General features: G+C 37.0%; 1 protein-coding gene across 14 annotated transcripts in view; it reads right to left on the bottom strand.

The window, feature by feature from the left end:
- The window catches only part of phldb1a (pleckstrin homology-like domain, family B, member 1a), a 44,178-nt gene that overhangs the window by 19,972 nt on the left and 4,442 nt on the right, over nt 1–19,764 (bottom strand). For 6 of the 14 annotated variants that reach the window (XM_052556692.1, XM_052556694.1, XM_052556697.1 and 3 more), the window contains exons 1-7: nt 15,005–15,022; nt 14,796–14,897; nt 11,763–11,886; nt 10,464–10,634; nt 6,256–6,381; nt 2,364–2,876; nt 1,714–2,255 (exon numbers count right to left, since the gene is read on the bottom strand). In XM_052556692.1, the coding sequence (XP_052412652.1) occupies nt 1,714–2,255; nt 2,364–2,876; nt 6,256–6,381; nt 10,464–10,634; nt 11,763–11,886; nt 14,796–14,855 (1,536 nt within the window). In that variant the 5' untranslated portion in view covers nt 14,856–14,897; nt 15,005–15,022. Of the gene's footprint in view, nt 1–1,713; nt 2,877–6,255; nt 6,382–8,246; nt 8,935–10,463; nt 10,635–11,762; nt 11,887–14,795; nt 14,910–15,004; nt 15,023–19,764 lie in introns of those variants that run through there. The other 8 variants (XM_052556693.1, XM_052556701.1, XM_052556696.1 and 5 more) reach the window with 5 other exon arrangements.

The following is a 19,764-nucleotide window of genomic DNA, read 5'->3' as shown; positions in this document are numbered from 1 at the left end:
GTCCTTTGAAAAGGTGATATTAACCTGAGAGCATCTTAAAAAAAAGAGCATTCAGCTCCTTTTGGACAAAAACTACCTTTCAAGTTGCCACACTATTGGACAGAGCTGTGCTGTAACCATGACAACAGTGCCAGACAGACCAGAGACCACAGGACAAAGTTTAACCCAAACAGAGTGAAAACATGTTCATAATACACCTAATGTTCCTGCCATTGTCTCGAAACGCTGACCGGAGACTTAGTATGGAAAACGACTTCTTATCCTGTATTAATTCAGATCAGTCTCATAGTAAATGTCCAAAAATAGTTTTTCTCGAGGGAATAACAAGAACTGTCGCTGCCACATATAATTAGGCTTGTGTGAGTATTGTATTTTTAAGAAAGGTTACAGTACTTCACCATAAAAATGGCATTAACGAGTTGGTTAGAGGCACTGAAGATGTATAAAATTTCAAGGATAAATAAGGTGGCGAGGAACAAAGATGATGAATGGCAAATACCATGTGGGAATTTGAGATGCACCCATGGAGCGTCTGGGGTTTTTAATAGGTTTAAATGAGAGATGAGGTCTATGCGTGGTTAATTTAGGGGCCTATGGTGGAGACGAAAGTTTAGACTGTTAAAGGAGGACAGTATGTGTGTGCATATGAGGAGGAGGGCAGCTCAAAGCACTGAGATTGTGTCGGGTAAATATAGTCTCTGGGAAGCCACACGTTCTGCACATGAGCATTTAAAATTCCTTAAATCACGTGTTATTCCTGACTGCTCTATGTCTTTACCAAAAAAAACTAAAAACATAAAAACACAAACTCCACCCGCTGACTTCTAAGTCCACTCCAAAAGCCAATGACACTCTAAGCCTCATCAAAAAAATACTCTCATCAGTCCTCTGCAGCAATCAATATCCATTCTACTGCATTCACTTAGACAAGCTATGACTTTATTAGTACCAGAACTCATATTTAGATCAAATTCGAAAAGTAAAAAAAAACACAGCCTACATCAGCATTTGGGCCTCTGGATCATAGTCTTCTAATTGAAAACAAGTTAAGTATTTGGGCACAATGGACTCAATTTATATCTCATGATCTTAAACATTTGATCTTAAGTATTTTGCTTAAATGATTGAAATTAATTTGAAGATAAATAATTTACAAAACTAATATTTAAATGTGTGGGTTTTAACAGAAAAAATGCAAAAACCTTCAAATAAAATTTAACACGGAATAACCTACAGTATATAACCAATTAATTGATCAAAATGAAGTATAATAGTGTTATTGTCAAGTGTTATTACCATTTTAAATAACTTTTTCATTTTCATATAATTTTTAAATGCAATTAATTCCTGTAGTGGCGAAGCAGAATTTTCAGAAGTCATTACTTCAGTATTAATATTTTTGTGTAAACCATAATGCATTTTTTTCAGGATTCTGTGATGAATGGGAAGTTCAGAAAATTATCAATTTGAAATAGAAATCTTTTGTATCATTATAAATGATAAATGTCTTCATTGTCACATTGGATCAATTAAATGCATTCTTGCTAAATAAATGTAATAATTTATTTTTTAAAAAATCCTGACCCCACACTTTTAAATGGCATTTTACCTCAATTTAATTATTTCATAGTTTAATGGTAAAACTAGTACTTCATGAATAAGTGTGTCCAAACCTTTTATAAATACTGTAAATATACACATGATCAGACATACCAGCCTCTCCATTTCCTGCTCACGCATCCTTTCTTCTCTTTGCCAACGATGGTACTCCAGAAGGTCTTCCTCTTTGTCGCTGACCTCTGAAATGCTGTTCTTACGTTCCCGTGTGCGCGGCTGAACCTGCCGAGGCTCCCTGGAGTTCTTTCTCTGGTTACGGGGACTAGTGAGGGGAGAGACACCAGCCTGAGAGCCAAGAGCTGGGGTTAGACCCCCCTTCTGCTGGTCCTTCAGTTTCGTATTTCCTACTTCTTCCTCAGCTGTGGCTCTTCGTTGAAGACGAGGACTCTCTGGTACAGTCCGGCCACGAGAGGTCGAAGGAATGCCGGGCAGAGCTCCAGGGAGAACTGGTACCCCAAGGACACCTCTGCGTGCTGTGGACGGGCTGAGAGGAGGAAGTTCACGCATGCTGGATGGTTCTACACCACGACGGGATGACTGGGGACTGTCTGGAGGAAGGAGTGCACGTGAATGGGACTGAAGACTGGAAGAAGTTTCTTGGACTGATGAGCCAACACTGGATCTAGGGCTAGAAGATCCTGTTGAAGACAAAGAGATGAGTCTAGCATTGACCTGTCTGCCTAAATCTCCAGATGCAAATGAGACAGGCCCAGAAGAGGAACCATGGGCCAGATATGGACTCTCACCTCTGCGGTTCATCACTGGACTTGAGGGGGTTTCAGTTAAGGCTTTTTGAAGCCTGGAACTTTCTTGATCCTTTAGCCCTCCATTGGAACTGCTGCCTTTGGATGCAAAAGTGCGTGGCTGTGGCACTGGGGCCTGGACAATATGGGTGTAGCTGGTAGAACGGGTATTAGTGGAAGACCCTGTACTGCTAACCACAGAAGGGGTGGAGAGGGGGGAGAAAGGAGGACTGGTATTTTCATAATTGGAGCTTACAGACAAAGTACCAGGACTGGCTGGATGGGAGACAAGACTGTGGCCGCTCCCGTTGAGCATGAGCTCACGTTGAGCAGACTTTGGAATGGGGTGGCGGGCATTTTTACATTGCTCAGATGAGTAAGTCTGGCCTTCATCCATAGTCAGAGAATTCATAATGTCATGAAGATCCTTGTCAATAGAGCGCACAAGAGTGCCTTGTCCAGGACGAGGTCGCTCTTGCAAAGGAAGGTGGTTTCCATTGAGCTGCCGATGGGTTTCTGTGGAGAATAAACAACATCACTTGATGATCCTACATTTTATTAGATTTCAAATGTAGCAGACTTATACAACATATGTTCCAGGTAGGTTCCAGGCCAATAATCGAATGCGATTTTCATGCACATCTCGTCAGTAAAGCCGGTTCTGTGATTATTAGCAAATCTCCGGCATGTGCTTTCAGATGGAGTGGCATTTAAAACACAGATGCGTAGTTCACTGACACCTACGTAATATCGCATTCATAATTCATAATAATATTGCATAGCTCTGTGTAGTAAATGCCGCTCCATCTGAAAGCATGTGCTGGACATTTGCTACTAATACTTTTTACATTTTAAAATATATGAATGTAGAAAATGTTTATTTTAAATTATCAAATATTTTCACAATATAACAGTTTTACTGCATTCTTAATCAAATGAATGCAGCCTTGATGAATATAAGAGACTTCTTCAAACCTCTAACATTTTAAAAATTCAGACCCCAAACATATGTGAAAAAAAAATACATTCAATATTTTTTTTATGAAGTTTAAAACTGACTTTAAAACATTTTACTACTTTTTTTTGTATTTGACCCAGAACCAAACTTTTTATATTGAACTATGATGACCCATTAAATAAAAAAACAAGCTACAAACTTGTTTTTTAACTGAACAAACATCCAAACCTAAATCAGAAATCTATCTCTCAAATCTGGCAATCACATGGATATGAAATTCTAAATTTAAAACTGTCAGGGCCATATTTCACTCATACCACATGTGCTCTAAATCCATGCAGGACAGAGCTGGGTAAAATGCATTCAAACACACACATCCCCCTCTTTTACACACTCTGGGTGTGTCTCTCAGCCTACACACTGTGGATGGCATGAATCCCACCCTCAGCCCAAAGGTCAGAGCAGACCGAGGAGAATGGAGCTTGAATTATGGCATGACTCATTCTGCACACTCAAGACCAGCTGAACGCACTCAGTTCTGTTCGCTCTCTGCAGACAGGGCCACCGGTGCACTAACCATGCAATAAACACGTTATTTTAGTCAGAGCTGTGGCACCGTGGGGAGAACATGAGTGCACAACACATACGGGAAGTGACTCCACAAATATAGTATTATTTTTAAATTAACATATTAAAAAAAAGTTACTATAATTTTACCAAACAAACAAGTAGTTCTTGAGATTTCTGGAATATTATGTTTCTAATGTGCAGCAGTCAGAGCAGAAGCTGAGCCACAACCATCCAAAGCTGTTTTTTACTTGAATTCATAAGAATTAAAAAAATATATAATTTTAAGAAAAAGTCAAATTAAGAAATGAGCAACTGAAACTGCTGGACAGTGCCTGAAAGATGGATATAGATGTGGTAGAACAACTACAAAAAAAAGTTAATAAACAAAATAACTGAAAACATTTGGCATGTTCACTGAACTGAAAAAAAATACATTTAATTACCTTTCTTTTATTATAATACAAAAAACATTTTTGTCATAAGAAACAGTCGCTGAGGCCTAAAATAATTTTATTTGTACAACCAATTTGCAAATTCCATATTGTTAAATATAATGCATTTTAAAGGGGTGGTTGATTGCGATTTCACGTTTTTTAACATTAGTTAGTTTGTAATGTTGCTGTTTTAGCAAAACAATATCTGCAAAGTTGCAGCATTGAAAGTTCAATGCAAACTGAGATATTATCTTTTAAAATTCTGGCAATTTGATGCCTACAAAAATGGCTGGTAAGGGACTACAACCAGCTTCTTCCTGGGTCTGTTACGTCACGATCCCAGATAAACCCCCCACCCAATGCAACATGCAATAAAAGGGGAGAGACCATGTTCTGCTGCTTTAGAGAAGAGGAAGAGAAAACTATTGGTGCAGGTAAAAATCTGTAAAAATATGAATCGTGATTCTGTCTTCTAACGATTCTAATAGATTCACAAGTTTCAAATGTTCTAAAGCAGCGGTTCTCAATCTTGTTCCTCGCGTCGCCCTGCTCTGCATCTCTCTCTCTCTCTCATTCAGATCGTTAGATCAGCTCAAACAAAAGGTTCCATTTATACACATTTTCACAAAGCAATGAGCGTTATACATGGACGCGCATATTGCTGCTGTGCTCTATTAAAGCTTTAATCAGAATAAAACTTTATATTAAAAGATAACAGATGCAGTAGCATTTACAAACAACAGTGCATCTAAAATTATTAGACAACAACTAAAAAACTAAACATTAAGAGCCGTGCTTGCACAGGTTCTGCACGATCCTCATTCATTCATTCATTTTCTCTATGTCTCAATCGGGCTCAAATTGATAAGCAATATAGAGGACGTGATTGTTTAAAATACAACCGGAGCATATTCTGAGCTTGAGAGGGGCGAGATGTTCAGACGCGCTTGAGGCAGTTTAGCGAATCACAACACACTTTAGTCAGCTGACCATTCTCAGCCTATCGTGTATTTCTGAGGGAGGGGCTTCATAATAACAGGAAAAAAATCGACAGAAGAAGGGACAGATCGGTGTGGAGCAAAGGTAAATTATTTGGAAAAAAAATCTGTTTTTGAAAAAACGAAGCATGAACATGTTAGACTGCACCCCATAAACACAATCAAGCCTAGAAAAAAAAATTGTAAACAACCCCTTTAATTATTCTCAAAATGCATAATTAGTTAAGGTTTATTTTCCAAGTGCCGGCAACTATAATCAGAAAAAAGATCCATTTCAATGTTTTTTTTTTAACTAATTAAAGAAAAAAATCAATGTTCTCTGCAGTTAATACCCACAATGGCATAACAACAATGTTATATTCATCACTGTCGTGGTGCCATGTTCTTTTAAAATGTCCAATCTGGCGTTCAAGGATTCTAAACTAACAGGGTCAAAGCCAGGGTCACCCAACAGGGGACTTCCAGCAGTTGACAGAGTGCTTGTTGTGGCCATTCAAATTCCCATTCTTTTCAAAGCGATTTCTCAAGGATCTCACTTCCTGGATTCTAGACTCTTTGAAACGATTCAATGCTAAATGAGTGAGAACAGTGTTTAAAATGGGCAAAGATACAGCTGGAGTTTTCTCCAATAACATGGATACTAAAGAGGAAGGATTAGGCCGAGTTATTTTAGGCAGATTTGTGTCACCTGAGCAGTGTCTGGAACTTGTTATAATTATCTAGGGTACAATGCCTCTCTGTGACCCGTTTGCTATAACGTTTAGCAATTAAATCAACATAATGTGCACCATTATTCGCAAATGTAGTGCGCTCTCTCCCTCTCTCGCTCGCTTTTTCTGAGTGCCTTCAGCAACTTTAACTCCCTATTGCATCCAGAGCAGTTGTCTTACAATACCAGATTCCAGGTCAGTGTAAATTTCCTTCTGCATATATACCTGAATGGTTTTTGTAGGTACTGGTAAATCCAGGGCTTCCACCTGGCATCAAACTCTTCATCCTGAGGGCCTCCTCTGGGTGGTTAAAGCGGAAAAAGGATGACTGACCAAAACACAGCATACACCCTGAGAAAATAGCATACGCAAGCAGAACAACATCATTAAAATACCAAAAGAAAAGAAAGTTTACTGTATTATGATTAAAAAAAATGAAATTATACAGTGGTTTATGATGGAACTTCTAAATGAAATTATTTTAAGTAAACAATATTATTAATAAAAAAGGCTAAATTCAAGACTGCACCTTATTACATTAGGTTTTACCAGTAAAGCCATTTTTTACCAGAATAAGGAAACTGTCATAGGATTTGTGAAATAAGCAGTGTTTATAAGTCAGCTGACATTTTCTGTGACCTTTTCCAACAATTTTATTGGGTGGAGTAGCTGGTGCTATACCCAGCAACCCTGAATGGAGCAGAGGTTTACTTCAAGAAAAGTCATCTGTTGAAAGTGTAATTAAATCTTCATAAACTTGACTTTATTCATTCAAGGTCATTTTTAAAGCATCCGAATGAAACAAAACAGGGGTGTGGATGAAACATAATAAAGCCAAACAAAAGTAATCAGTACGGGTACAAGCCTGAATCTGTGTCCTTATTTACATGTTTTATTGCAACTCATATCACAACTTTTCCTGCCATACCATAGAGTTGAACAAGTCAAACAATCTGATTACACTAAGATTGTCTATTAGTAGAAAATGTACACATACATCCTATATAACACTTTGTCCCTCTGTCCTATTAATCAGAGCACTTTCATAAGGCCAGAGGGACAAAGTGTTAATGTGGATCAATGCAGAATCTGTCAAAATGCCAGAGAATTATGACCCAGACTTCCATTTCATAATGAACATTGGCACATAAGATCAGTATGACTCATTGATGACTTACAGTACAGTAGAGGACAGGAAATGACATGCAACACTATAATATAAAACATTTATAATAAACTCTTTATAACACTGGTTCACCTCTGTGCATATATTACTGTCATTGTTGTGGTATTTTCTAAATTAAACCACTTTCTCTATTATGGCTATGTCAAAACTGAACCTCATAAAGTGTCCAAGTACTGTACATATATGTGGCAAAACTAAATTATAAACACAACCAAGAACATGGATGTAGCCACATATTTGAGACGGAATAAGAAACAGATTGTAATGTTTTACAAATCAAACACATTCTTCATTTCAGAAATAATCTAAAGGGGGGCATCTGTAATGGTTGTGGGCCAGTCAAAGAATTAACTCAGAAAAGCATTAAAAGAAAACATTCAGTTTGTATAGTTCCTAAAAATGTAGTACAGACAGAATGAATAAGGTCAAATCACTGATGACAGACTATAACCTCTATTTACACAACTAAAGACTAAATCAAAAAGGCATATGGCACAAGAGGGCATCAGAGGGGTCAGGCTGGGCATAATGAGGTCAGAAAAGGGTTCATATAGGAATTCATTAGAAAGGTCAAAAATCTGAGAATATATATTGCAGTGCCCTTATATTCTATTAAGCTTAAATGTATTTTGAAAGCGTTCATGAGAGCATTAACATTAGGCTACTTTACATTTAAGTGTGTGAAGTAGCTTACATTTAATGGTATTTAAATTATGGGGGTGGGGGGGGGTCATGTTAATACCCGTATCTTAACCCCTTTGCGGTCAACGATACTAACTTACATACATTTACAACATTTCTCAATTACAGTAAAGTTTGGCTATAATATATTTAATTTAGGCAGCTATAGTTTAGATTTTTGAGATAAAAAGTCAAATCGAGTTATAACATATTAATTTATGATTTTTCTTAAAACACATTAACCAGCACAACTGGGTTCAATGGTCTTCGGAGTTCAAAAACGCAAAAACTCTACAACGTAACAGGTGAATCATTGGTAAAATATTGAAGATAAAGCGGTTTCACTTACCAGGTTTGGAAAATAAGACACAAACTTATATCCAATCGACTGGAAACGCTGGGAAACGACGGACACTGTGTTTGTGTGTGGAGCTCTCGTGTGTCGCGTGGAGTAAAGAGCGCTGAGCGCGTGTCTGTCCGCAGCTTTTGTTATGTAAATGTCAAGCGCTACGACAACGCGTTCACTCAGTGTTGCCAACTTAGCGGATTTGTCGCTAGATTTAGCGACTTTTCAAACCCCCATAGCGACTTTTTTCCAAAAAAGCGACTAGCGACAAATCTAGCGACTTTTTTTTGACAGACCTTATTTATTCTCTGAGACTCTCCAGTACTGCCGAACGAGCACAAGCGCTCGCGCTCTCTCTCTCTCTCTCTCTCTCTCTCTCCCCCCCCCCCCCCCCCACAGGCAGCGCGCGCACACGCATCTCTATCTGCCCTGTTCAGCGAGCAGAGAGGAGCAGCACTTTCAGTTAAAAAAAGATATTCTGTTGCTTCAAACTCTATTTTACATACAAGTACAGTCGAAATCACAGTTCAACCATTGTCTTAATCTTATGTGTATGTTATTTCATAGTCGTGAATAGGATTTTAGTGCACAGATTAACATCTTTGAGAGCTGGTATGTAGTCTTAATGGACCGCGTTTCAGTCATTATAATATTAATTCCGTTGTCTGACAACAGAAACATTAAAATATAATAATAAAAAACGTTTTCTTGAGAATTTTTGCAGCATTAAAATGCAGTACATGAGCACAGAAAGGGCGAGATAATATGACGCACCTACGTCATGAATATGGTAATTACCATATGACGTCATCTAGCGACATTTAGCGACTTTTCAGGCAGGGTTTAGCTACTTTCCATTGAAAGAAGTTGGCAACACTGCGTTCACTCACTGACTTCTGCTACAACACAAAACAGCACAGATGTCACCTGCCCGACTGTCATCGCAAGTCCAAAGAAAACGGACAAGACAAAAAAGAAGCAGTTAATACTGCTTAATAAGACATCCGGGGAATTTAAAACAGACACAGTTTTCTTCTCTGTGAAACTCGCGGATGTTCAGACGCTACGAAGTTGCTTTTATTTTAATGCAACCCGAATGTTTAAGTTAATTTAAGGTATACTTTAGGGGCATTAATCTGTTGGGGACTACTGACGCCTCATTAAGATAAATGTATTGGAAGTCGCATGGGTGGCACGTTGGACAGCTGTCCTCTCGCCGGCTGTCTCATGTTATTGTCATGCACAGATTGCGATCAGGGGGGTGGACTGCAAATAAGCTCATCTGAATCAACATGATCACTATAAAATATATGCTTAGGTGCACCAGGCTTGAAATCTGTTGGCTTAAAACATTTTTTTAAATAGTTACAGCTGCTGTTTATAAGATAAAATAAGAGAATCCAACAAAACATCACATTTATGTATTACACGTTCCAAATGTATAAAACTAATAAAGAGCAATGCGATTCTAGTGTGCCTGAAATAGCCCAACAGAGCAGGGCAAGGTCAAGTTCTTCAAATGGAAGTTCAAACAAGCCCTTATCATTACCATGGTGCAATTTCCTGGTCCCATGTATAACACAAATACACACTGATGGGATTCCAAAGTTGACAGTCTGAAATAGCTCAAAAGTAGTGAGGTCAAGTTTTTTTAAAGGGATGTTCAAACAAACATTTATCATTGTTAACACAAAATGGTTACACACGGTTATTTAAGTTTTAGAAATGCAATTGTATCTGTGAAATGGTAAATATCTGACACAGAGTCAGCTATTGCATTATATAGAAGATTCACAGCATTCAGAATTTAATCAAAGGCCTTAACACTAATTTATTATATATGCCTTCATCTAACTTTAGAACCAAGCAGTCTGTCCAGTCTGATTATATATGAAACATTTGTCCATTGGAGCCACTCCATGACTAATTCTCTTGATAAGTGGAATGGTATTCAGAAATGCATTTTACTGATGAGCTGGCTGAATCTATTGATTAACTGTCAAAAAAGTTCAAGGCAACCAGTTCGAAAAAAAATCTAAAGAAATGCTAACATTAATAAACCATTAAGACGCAATGCGCCGTTTGTTTCCATTTCAAATTTCACATTAAGAATAATGTTAATTTTGTAACCTAATCAACATATATTGAACTAAAACTAGTTGAATGAGCATAAGAACAACCTTAAAAATCTAGACCAACTGTAAATGAGCCATTGCTTACCTTGTGTCAGTCTGACCGGTTTGGTAACTGCTAAGCCATCCATTGAGCACTGATTTCCACAGGGGTACAGGGTGATGGCTCCCCCCACATTTTCAATGTAGCAATGTAGAGCAGTGACACCCGGACCCTGAATATTAATATCTGTGTTCCCATGCCCGAGAGTAGTCTTTCCTGCAACATGTGATAGAGATTCAGTTGAGTATTACTGCATAACACTACACTGATTAGACATAAGGTGTAACAAAAAAAAAGGTTTTAAAAAAAGGATGTATTGTAAAGATAACAATTAATTAATTACACAGCAAAATAACAGGTTAATTTCTGCTTCTTTAACAAAGAAAAGACAGACAAACCCCCACTCCCCCTTTAAGTGACCGGCCCCGTCTGAGTTATTTCATTCAAAGTGTGTATGAAGCAGATGTGAGTAAAAGAGCCATCACCCAAGCCTATTGTGAGAGCAGACGTGACAGAGACAGTGGTAGGAAGAAAGTGAAAGGGGTGGTGCATGCTGCATTTTAGATTGAAGATGAACATAATTCATTCTTTAAAAGAAGAAAGTTCTAGGCAGTAATACACATTCCCCAAGAAAAATGTGCTCTCACTCGAGCAAGCTCAGTCACACTGTGAAGCAACGGGGGGCTGTGTCAGAGTCAGGTCATAGCCTCATAATTCTGTCTCTTGTTCTAAAGCCACTTCGATTGTGAATGCAATTTACAAGAAACAGCTGAAAACTCAATACTAAGTCCTAAATTTAAAACTTAATCAATACTAATCTGTCATATGGGTAGATCCCACTAATATATACATTTAATTTATTAATTATAATGGATTCTCTATGTATCTATGTAGCTATTGACATGAGCAAAGAAAATTGTATTAAATCCATGAAACAATTCAGTGAATAGTGCACTACATCCACTTCCTCTGGGATTTGTACTTGCATGCTTGCTCTAATTTTCCTCAATGTCAGGGGAGGAGAAGTCCTCTATTTGTCATTCTTGATGAGACGAAGCATAGCCAAGTTATGAGGACAGTACAGTGAGGTTTGTCCTCTCTCATGAACTTCCTGCCCCTCAGCACACAAACACGCACAAATACTAATCTTTATTTGTAGTCTCCAGTTTTACAGTTGGTATTCTCTTCTGTTTGTACGATCATATAATTAGGTCTCAGAATCTGAAAGCATTGCCACCAAGCACACATTCCACAGGAAACCACATCCTTAGTCATCTAATTTAGTAGACAGAATCTGCTGTGGATACTTCATGAGGGTGTGCGTTGCATTCAGACTAAACTTACCCTCTGACAGGGGCAGCAGCGTTATAGCCGTACTCAGACGGCCACTTCCCAAGCTGACGAGATGGGGTCGTTCTGCCTGGACTTTGAGAGTCTTGCCGGTTTCAATCAGGTCTAGTGGTGTGCTCTGTGAACATATGAGGGAAATACAACAGTAATCCTTTTAATAATGGATCATATATTACAACCTTTGATCACCGTTAAAATGATCTGTACTGCTCAGGGTTCCTAAAACAGGATTAGTGTAATTCAGTTAGGGCCACTGAGTACTGCAGTGACAGGGTAAGAGGCTAACTAGACTAAACGGGTTTAGCTCCATCAGGTACCACCATGCAGGCTAAGAGGCTAACAGGATTTAGCTGTTAGATGAAAGACAAGGGCCCAGACCGATAAATGACCAAAGGAGGAACATATTTGGTCTCAGCATGTCACAGATGGAGGCTCTCAAGGGCAGCATGGGGATCATTTGCTTGTAAGTCGCACTTTGATGTTTGAGGGAGTGCTGTTCTACATAGAAACAAATGGTATAATTAATGTTTTTAATAAGGAAATGGCATATTTCATTTATTTTGTGTCTTAAAATGATGTTAGAAATCACACAGGCTTTGTTGCACTGGAAAGGATTTTGGTAACTGAAGAGCAACCAATGGAAATTTACCATCAGTCTCTTTTACCCTTCTGGGATGTAAAACTATGAATTTACTAGGAATAGAAAGACCATTGGGATTATCCAGTGGTCCAGATGAAAACAAATTTATATACAAAATACACATACAAAAAATTTGAAGAAGTTTATTTTCTTTTGTAATAACGGGAGAATGATCTGACATCACAAGGATGGCCCAGGTTAAGTTACAGTAGCCGAATGTGAAAATCGCTACTTCATGAAGTAAAATACAGTTTAATCAACAAAACATCATACAAAAGTTGCTGAATGCATAGTAGGGAATTATCTATTACATGGGTTGTGATTGTCATAGCTGTTTTTATGCTTGGCTGTTTTTTAGTCCCATATCCATGGTATGAATGGACTTTACCCCTCTAACTTTCATGCCATTCATCAGATAAATAAATATCTTTAAAGTGTCTTCACATCATCTTTTTTTTTTTGTTGACTTTTCTAGTACCAGCGTCCAAAGAAATAACCTTTAAAACTGAACAGCAATAAGCCTTCTAATAACAATGTATGAATTATTTCTAAAGTGATTAAATGTCACTGTAGTTTGCTTTAGCTTTCATATCTTATCCTGTCATCTCCAGATAACAGTACATATAAAACTGCTCCACAGTTTCTATTGTCCTCTGACATTTTTTCCATATATGGCTCAGTTGTTTGTTTCTATGAGTGTGTGTACTCAACTTTACTAGTGAAGTTTTAACAGGTGCGCTGAACTAACGGCTTGATGTTTATGAGACCCTAATGTTTGATTGGTTGAATACAGTGCAGTGTTTGAGCAAGATTAAATGCAGACAGAAAGGCTGACCTCAGCCTCTTGAAGCAACAGTGATGAAGTTTAACCCTACAATTAGGGAACAGTTCACCTCTTCATTTCCACTTCCTGTGGAGAGCTGCAGACTCCATATTTTGGTGAAAAAACCTAGGATTTTTTTCAGAATTCTTTTGTCATTTGCTTTGTTTTCCCCCCAGAGTTGCTGATATAGACATTTTAAAACCTTATATTTATAATCAGCTTTTAAAAGATTTAAATGAAGATTAAGCAGATAACCAACATTAAAAGACACTTTAAAAATAACTTTTGAATGGTGTGTGTGTTATGGGAGATCCCGAATCCTTGTCCTTGTGGGGCATTTTGGGTCCCCATGATGAAAACAGCTTATAAGTCATACAGAACATTTAAAAAAAAAAATGAAAATCTAACCTCTTAATGCTCTGCGGCCTCATATGAGGACATTATATTTTTGCGAATTTCTCTGAGCCTGTACATGACATCTACATGTTTTAAATTAATTAGTGAAATGTAATATTTATAATAATATTTTGTAATTATCATATACATCTTTCTAATTTTTAAATTGAGTGTCATAAATCAACACCTCAGGAAAGTGTTATGGGGTTTCAAATCAAAATATGACATTCTGTTATACGAAACAGGACGTTGATTTCATACATGTCCTCATATGAAGACACCGGGACTAAAAGCAAGTTTATTACGCATTTTGGGAGACACAATAAATTAATAGGGAAATAAATTATATTCTAAGAAATATTATATATTATTATGAAAATCTTGTCAATTATTACTTCCATTATTACACTTATTTTTTTCATTACATGTTGCCCCCCCCAAAAAAAACACAAAAATATGCAAATTAGATAAATTGTATAAAATGAGAAAACCCGTTTATGGTCATTTTACACACATTTTGCAGAAAGAAAAATGGTATATTGAATAATTCTGTGATAACATAGTTGAGAATCATCTTTATACAAAGTCTGGTAAAAAAAAAAAAAAGAAAACTAAAAAAATATTGGTGAATTAAAAAATAAGTTGTTATTTTTTTTTATCTTTATTTTTTAGAAATTGAGTTCCGATGTCCTCTACTGTGAACATAGCATAACTAATGAATGAAATATTTTTTAATTTATTTTTTCTTTTTTAACATTATTTTTAATGCTCTATATTTATTCCTAAAAGTTTTTTCTCTGGTACTAAGAGGCTTAAATATCAGACAGTTGAAACGTCCCCATAAAACATGGAAATGCAAAGTGTGTGGATCTGGTAAACCCCACGTTATGGGGACAAAATGTCCCCACAAAGATGGCAATATTGAAAATCCTTGTCCTTGTGGGGACATTTTTTGGTCCCCATAAGGAAACAAATTGATAAATAATGCAGAATTAAGTTTTCTGAAAATCTAAAAATGTTTCCTGCAAGGGTCCTATACAGTTTGTACTGTATACAATTACACCGATGGAATGTCCCCATTAAAACACAGAAACCCCATGTTTGTGTGTGTGTGTGTGTGTGTAAAATTCTGAAGTGTGAGAATAACCCTCTCAGCTCACACACTCACCTGCAGGACCTGATGAGTCTGACGGCCGTGTTCTGGAATATTCCGGTTCAGCCTGTCCATATCTATGGAGTTATCGATCTCTTCATGACATTTGTTAAGATCCTGGAATTGCATAAAGATAAACAGCAAGATGTTTAAATCCAAGTCCTAAAATTGCCATAGTTGAAGGAGTGATTAGGTTATATCTCATAAAATGAGATTGAACTTACATGTAATGAAATCACAACTTTTTTTTTTTTTTTTTTTTTATACATCATTAACAAACTATTAGAATAAATATGTGGATCTAGCGCAGTTACAATATTTAAAGCTTGTGTCTTTGATCTTAACAGTGAACTATAAAACACATCAGGTGTTTCCTTTTTATAGACAAAATAGAGTCATGCAATGATCTAACAAATGCATACTGTGATTAACCAACTGTCGTGAACAGACTGGAGTCTGCATCTTAGGCGAAATACACAGCATGAGTCAGTGTGACTCATCTCACACACAAACACACGCACTCCCAGACTCACAGTAAACAGATGCAGCCAATTATCTATGGTACAGACACAGGCACATTAGCGCGAACAAAGTAGAGTAGACCTCAGGTCAGTACACACATCACAGCAGATCAGTCATTTTGGAACATCCCTAACCTGAAATCCCCCTATCTCTCCTTCCCTCGCCTCTCCCCCATCTCTGACTCATACCACTGTCTCTCAGACAAAACACACTGGAAAGCAAAGAGAAACAGACCCGCAAGAAAAACTCAGCATCAGGGTCTATGTGTGTACAGCGACATTCTTGTTGATCCTGGAACAACATTCCAATCAACCAATCAGAATTGAGAGATAACCTTTCAGAAAATATCTGTTTTAGACTTACTATCAAGGTTAGGTGCTTCAACATCATTTTTAATCAGCTATCATTTCCTACTGATTTTAAGAAAAGATTATGGGTATGGTTAGGTTTAGGGGTAGGGATTGGATTAAGTCTATATTTTTGAACAATAATGTTGATCCATGATCATCAGAAGATGTTGATCCAGGAACATGTCTTACTTGGCAAAATCACGGACGGCCATTGAGAATCAGTGAAGGGCAGTAACATCACTAAAAGTAGTAAATATATTTGTTAAATTACATTTGGTATTGTAACTTAAAATCATGTTACTTTTCAAGTAATATTATTGTGTAAGTAGCAGATGTTCACAATCAGAACACTTGATTCAAAAGAGTCAAAAGAACCATTTATTCTGAATCAATAACTGTGATACTGATACTGATTCTAAACAACCAACAGAACATGTAACACTGTAAAAAATCCCAAGTGATTTAGAATGACTCTTTTGAATTGGTTCTTTTCAATCATGTTATCAGTAATATCTAAAGAGAAGCTTTCAGCTTAGTTACTGCATTTCATTTTCATTTCATTTTAGAGGAACTATAGAGCTATAGAGCTTAGCTAAACAACTTAGCATTTCTCAGAAGAATTTTGGCTGATTACAATCAAAACATGTGATTGCGATTCAAAAGAGTCATTTATCCCAAAATAACTTTCTATGAAAGTTATTCTAACAGCTAACAGAAAATAATATAAACACACCTTTACTGTGGAAATAGCCTATTGTCCAAAAAGGTCAATTACATTTTTCAATATCATTTTTTACACATATTAACAATAAAAACAAATAGAATCAGAACAAGCAGTGATCTCAAATAAATTGATTTTCTGAATCAGAATCTTTTGTTTTAATTGTAAACACCCGAATTTAGTGATCCTTTCCAGACTTTTTTGGATCACTTCTTTTCAAGCAGTCTGTTCACATTTTTGTATTTTTGCTACAAAGGTACATTCAACATTTACCGTCAGGTACACCAAAACATCAAAAACAGACCCGCATTTACGATATTTATTCTAATATGCAAACTAATATAAAATAGTATAATATGGCATAATAATATAAAATAATATATATAACAGATTACCTTAATCTGCCAGCTGTCCAATGAGTCAACTGTTTCCTTGAAATGTATCTAAAAGGACATTTTAAATTATTCAGAGGTTTGAAACCCAAAGCTTTGTGAGATTAATGCAAGGAAATCTCTTTCCTCTGCTGGCATGTTCAGTCAGGGAAATGACTGGAATGAGACGCTTTGCTTCTCCAAACAAGCAAAGACAGGTTAGGTACTATGAATGAATATTGATTTGGATGATGATGGACATTTATGGTTTTTAACTCAACAGCTGGTACAAAACCAAACTTCCTCTTCTTTCACTCCTTCCCCTAGCTAGCCTCTCTCTTCCTTCATTACTGATGTCATGTTTGCAAGTGCAGCTGGCAAGTCCTGCAGTCCGCCTCTCACAATCACGTCCAGTGTATGACACAGAGGGAGGAGAGAACAAAAAGCCTCTGTCACTATACTGAATATTGCCGCGTTTCCACCGAAATTACCCGGAACATTTTTACCAGGAACTTTTTTTCCCAGGAACTTTTTCCCCCCAGACCTGTTGCTTTCTGCGTTTCCACCGCGGTGTAAAGTACCGGGAAGATTAGGCAAATAGACTGGTGACGTAGGTCTGCGCGCGTTTCTCAATACAAAGTACTGCTGATTTGTTTGTTTTTTTAAAGTACGCTGATTTTGGACGTGCATCCTCGGTAGTTAGTTCAGACTTTGTGCATTCGACTCGGGAGTATGATGTCCGCGACGACGCAAGTCCGGTAAATCTATAAACAGCAGCGTACTTGATAACTTCAGTCAGCTCGTCTTGGCTACTGCAATTTTCCTATTTACAATAAAACGAAATAGGATATAAAATACCACTGCCTCCTTTGGTTTTCATTTAAGCATAATAACAGCTGCAGAAATGTACTTAGTTCAGGGATATGTGTATATGCAGCCATTACAATGAAACGAAATATTATATAAATTTGCCTTTTTTATTTTCATTTTAACATATAGATAAATTGAATACAGACCAAAGAAAACCTGTTAGATTTACCCCGCAGCTGAATTATATGTTATGTTTAACCACTAAAGACACATCAGAGCCAGCGGCACATATCAGAAGGTCTAGCCGATTTGAGGCTGCATCTCGGCGGATACATGAGGACTGAGCTCTCGCTGATCGAGTGGAGCTCACCGTCGCAGAGATCGGCGAAACACATTTTTTAAATAGGCACGGTCTTTATAAATAAACCATAGATTTGAGTTTTAAACAACTACATTCTCGCCTGAAATACTTTTAAAATTACATTTCATGACACAATAACAGTAATATTTGAAAATGATCCAAATAAATGGTGGTTGAACTCAACCAATGCTGCGTGAACTCAGATCGCTTTGGCTACTGCAATTTTCCCCTCAGTACATTTACAATAAAACGAAATAGGATATAAAATACCACTGCCTCCTTTCGTTTTCATTTAAACATAATAACAGCTGCAGAAATGTACTTAGTTCAGGGATAAGTGTAACGTTATATACAGCCATTACAATGAAACGAAATATTATATAGACTTGCCTTTTTTATTTTCATTTTAACATATAGATAAATTGAATACAGACCAAAGAAAACCTGTTAGATTTACCCCGCAGCTGAATTATATGTTATGTTTAACCACTAAAGACACATCAGAGCCAGCGGCACATATCAGAAGGTCTATCCAAGGTGAGGCTGCCTCTGGGCGGATAGATGATCACTGAGCTCTCGCTGATCGTGTGGAGCTCACCGTCTCAGAGATCGGCGAAACACATTTTTAAATAGGCGCTGTCTTTATAAATAAACAACAGATTTGAGTTTTAAACAACTACATTCTCGCCTGAAATACTTTTAAAATTACATTTCATGACACAATAACAGTAATATTTTGAAAATGTTGATCCGAATAAATGGTGGTTGAACTCAACCAATGCTGCGTCAACTCAACCAATCAGGATGTTTAGCGCCAAAGTCCCGCCCCCGAAAGTTCCTGAACTTTAAAAAAGTACCACCTCGCCAGCAGGGACTTTCTGGGGCGCATTTTTTTACCCGGAACTTTTATTTAGTTCCTGGTTCCTGCGGTGGAAACACACCAAGTACCGGACCAAGTCCCTAGTTCCTGGGTAAAGTTCCTGCGGTGGAAACGCGGCTTATGGTCACTGCTCTCACTGTCACACATACACACACAGCTGGACAACACAGATATACTGACATTAATGCACACACAGGCATATACTGATGCCTTGATTCAAAGATACCTGTACACACTAATAAATATACACCTAATAGTGGTTCAACTGGAGTTTTGTATGCCGGTAAGTGGCTTGCCTCTGAAATGTGTCATTAAGTCTGCAGTTATGCCACTGTGTCCTGCCCTCTGCAGCAGAAAATAGACTCAACCACATAGCACAAACCACAAAGCTCCTCTTACAGGGGCTATAATCATACAGGCTAAACATACAAACACACACACACTTATTTAGACACATGGCAGTATAAAAGTTACAGGGAGAAGAGAGGAAACAGCAGGAACATACAGCTAATATAAAAGTACAACTAAATTTAGCACGGACAGTAGGTGAATCTGGTAAATAGAAACCAAAGACTGGAAACACGAAGTCCTGATGTTTTTTTCCTATGTTAATACCATGACGATGTTAAATTAAACTGAGATTTAAAATGTATTTGATTAATAAATCACAAACTAGACAGGCAGCAGTTAAATAAATACTACAAAATGCACATTAAAATGTAAATAAACATATGCTTAAAATGAATATAAAAATACTTGTAATTACAATAATTCTAATATTAAATAATAAAATTCATTTATTGAACTATATTAAAAATCAAACTAAAAACATATATACTAAGTATTTTGTATAATATATTTGAATTAATTTGAGCAATTGTGTTCTCTGCATAAATCAATGTACATTAATTTAGTGCAGAATTATACATTTCTTCATTCACTTATACAGCAGCCCAAATCAAAGTAGTA

Source organism: Carassius gibelio, chromosome B5 (genome assembly GCF_023724105.1).
Source record: "Carassius gibelio isolate Cgi1373 ecotype wild population from Czech Republic chromosome B5, carGib1.2-hapl.c, whole genome shotgun sequence".
NCBI lineage: Eukaryota > Metazoa > Chordata > Actinopteri > Cypriniformes > Cyprinidae > Carassius > Carassius gibelio.
The sequence above is the reverse complement of the archived record's forward strand: the minus strand, read 5'-3'. Positions and strand labels throughout refer to the sequence as shown.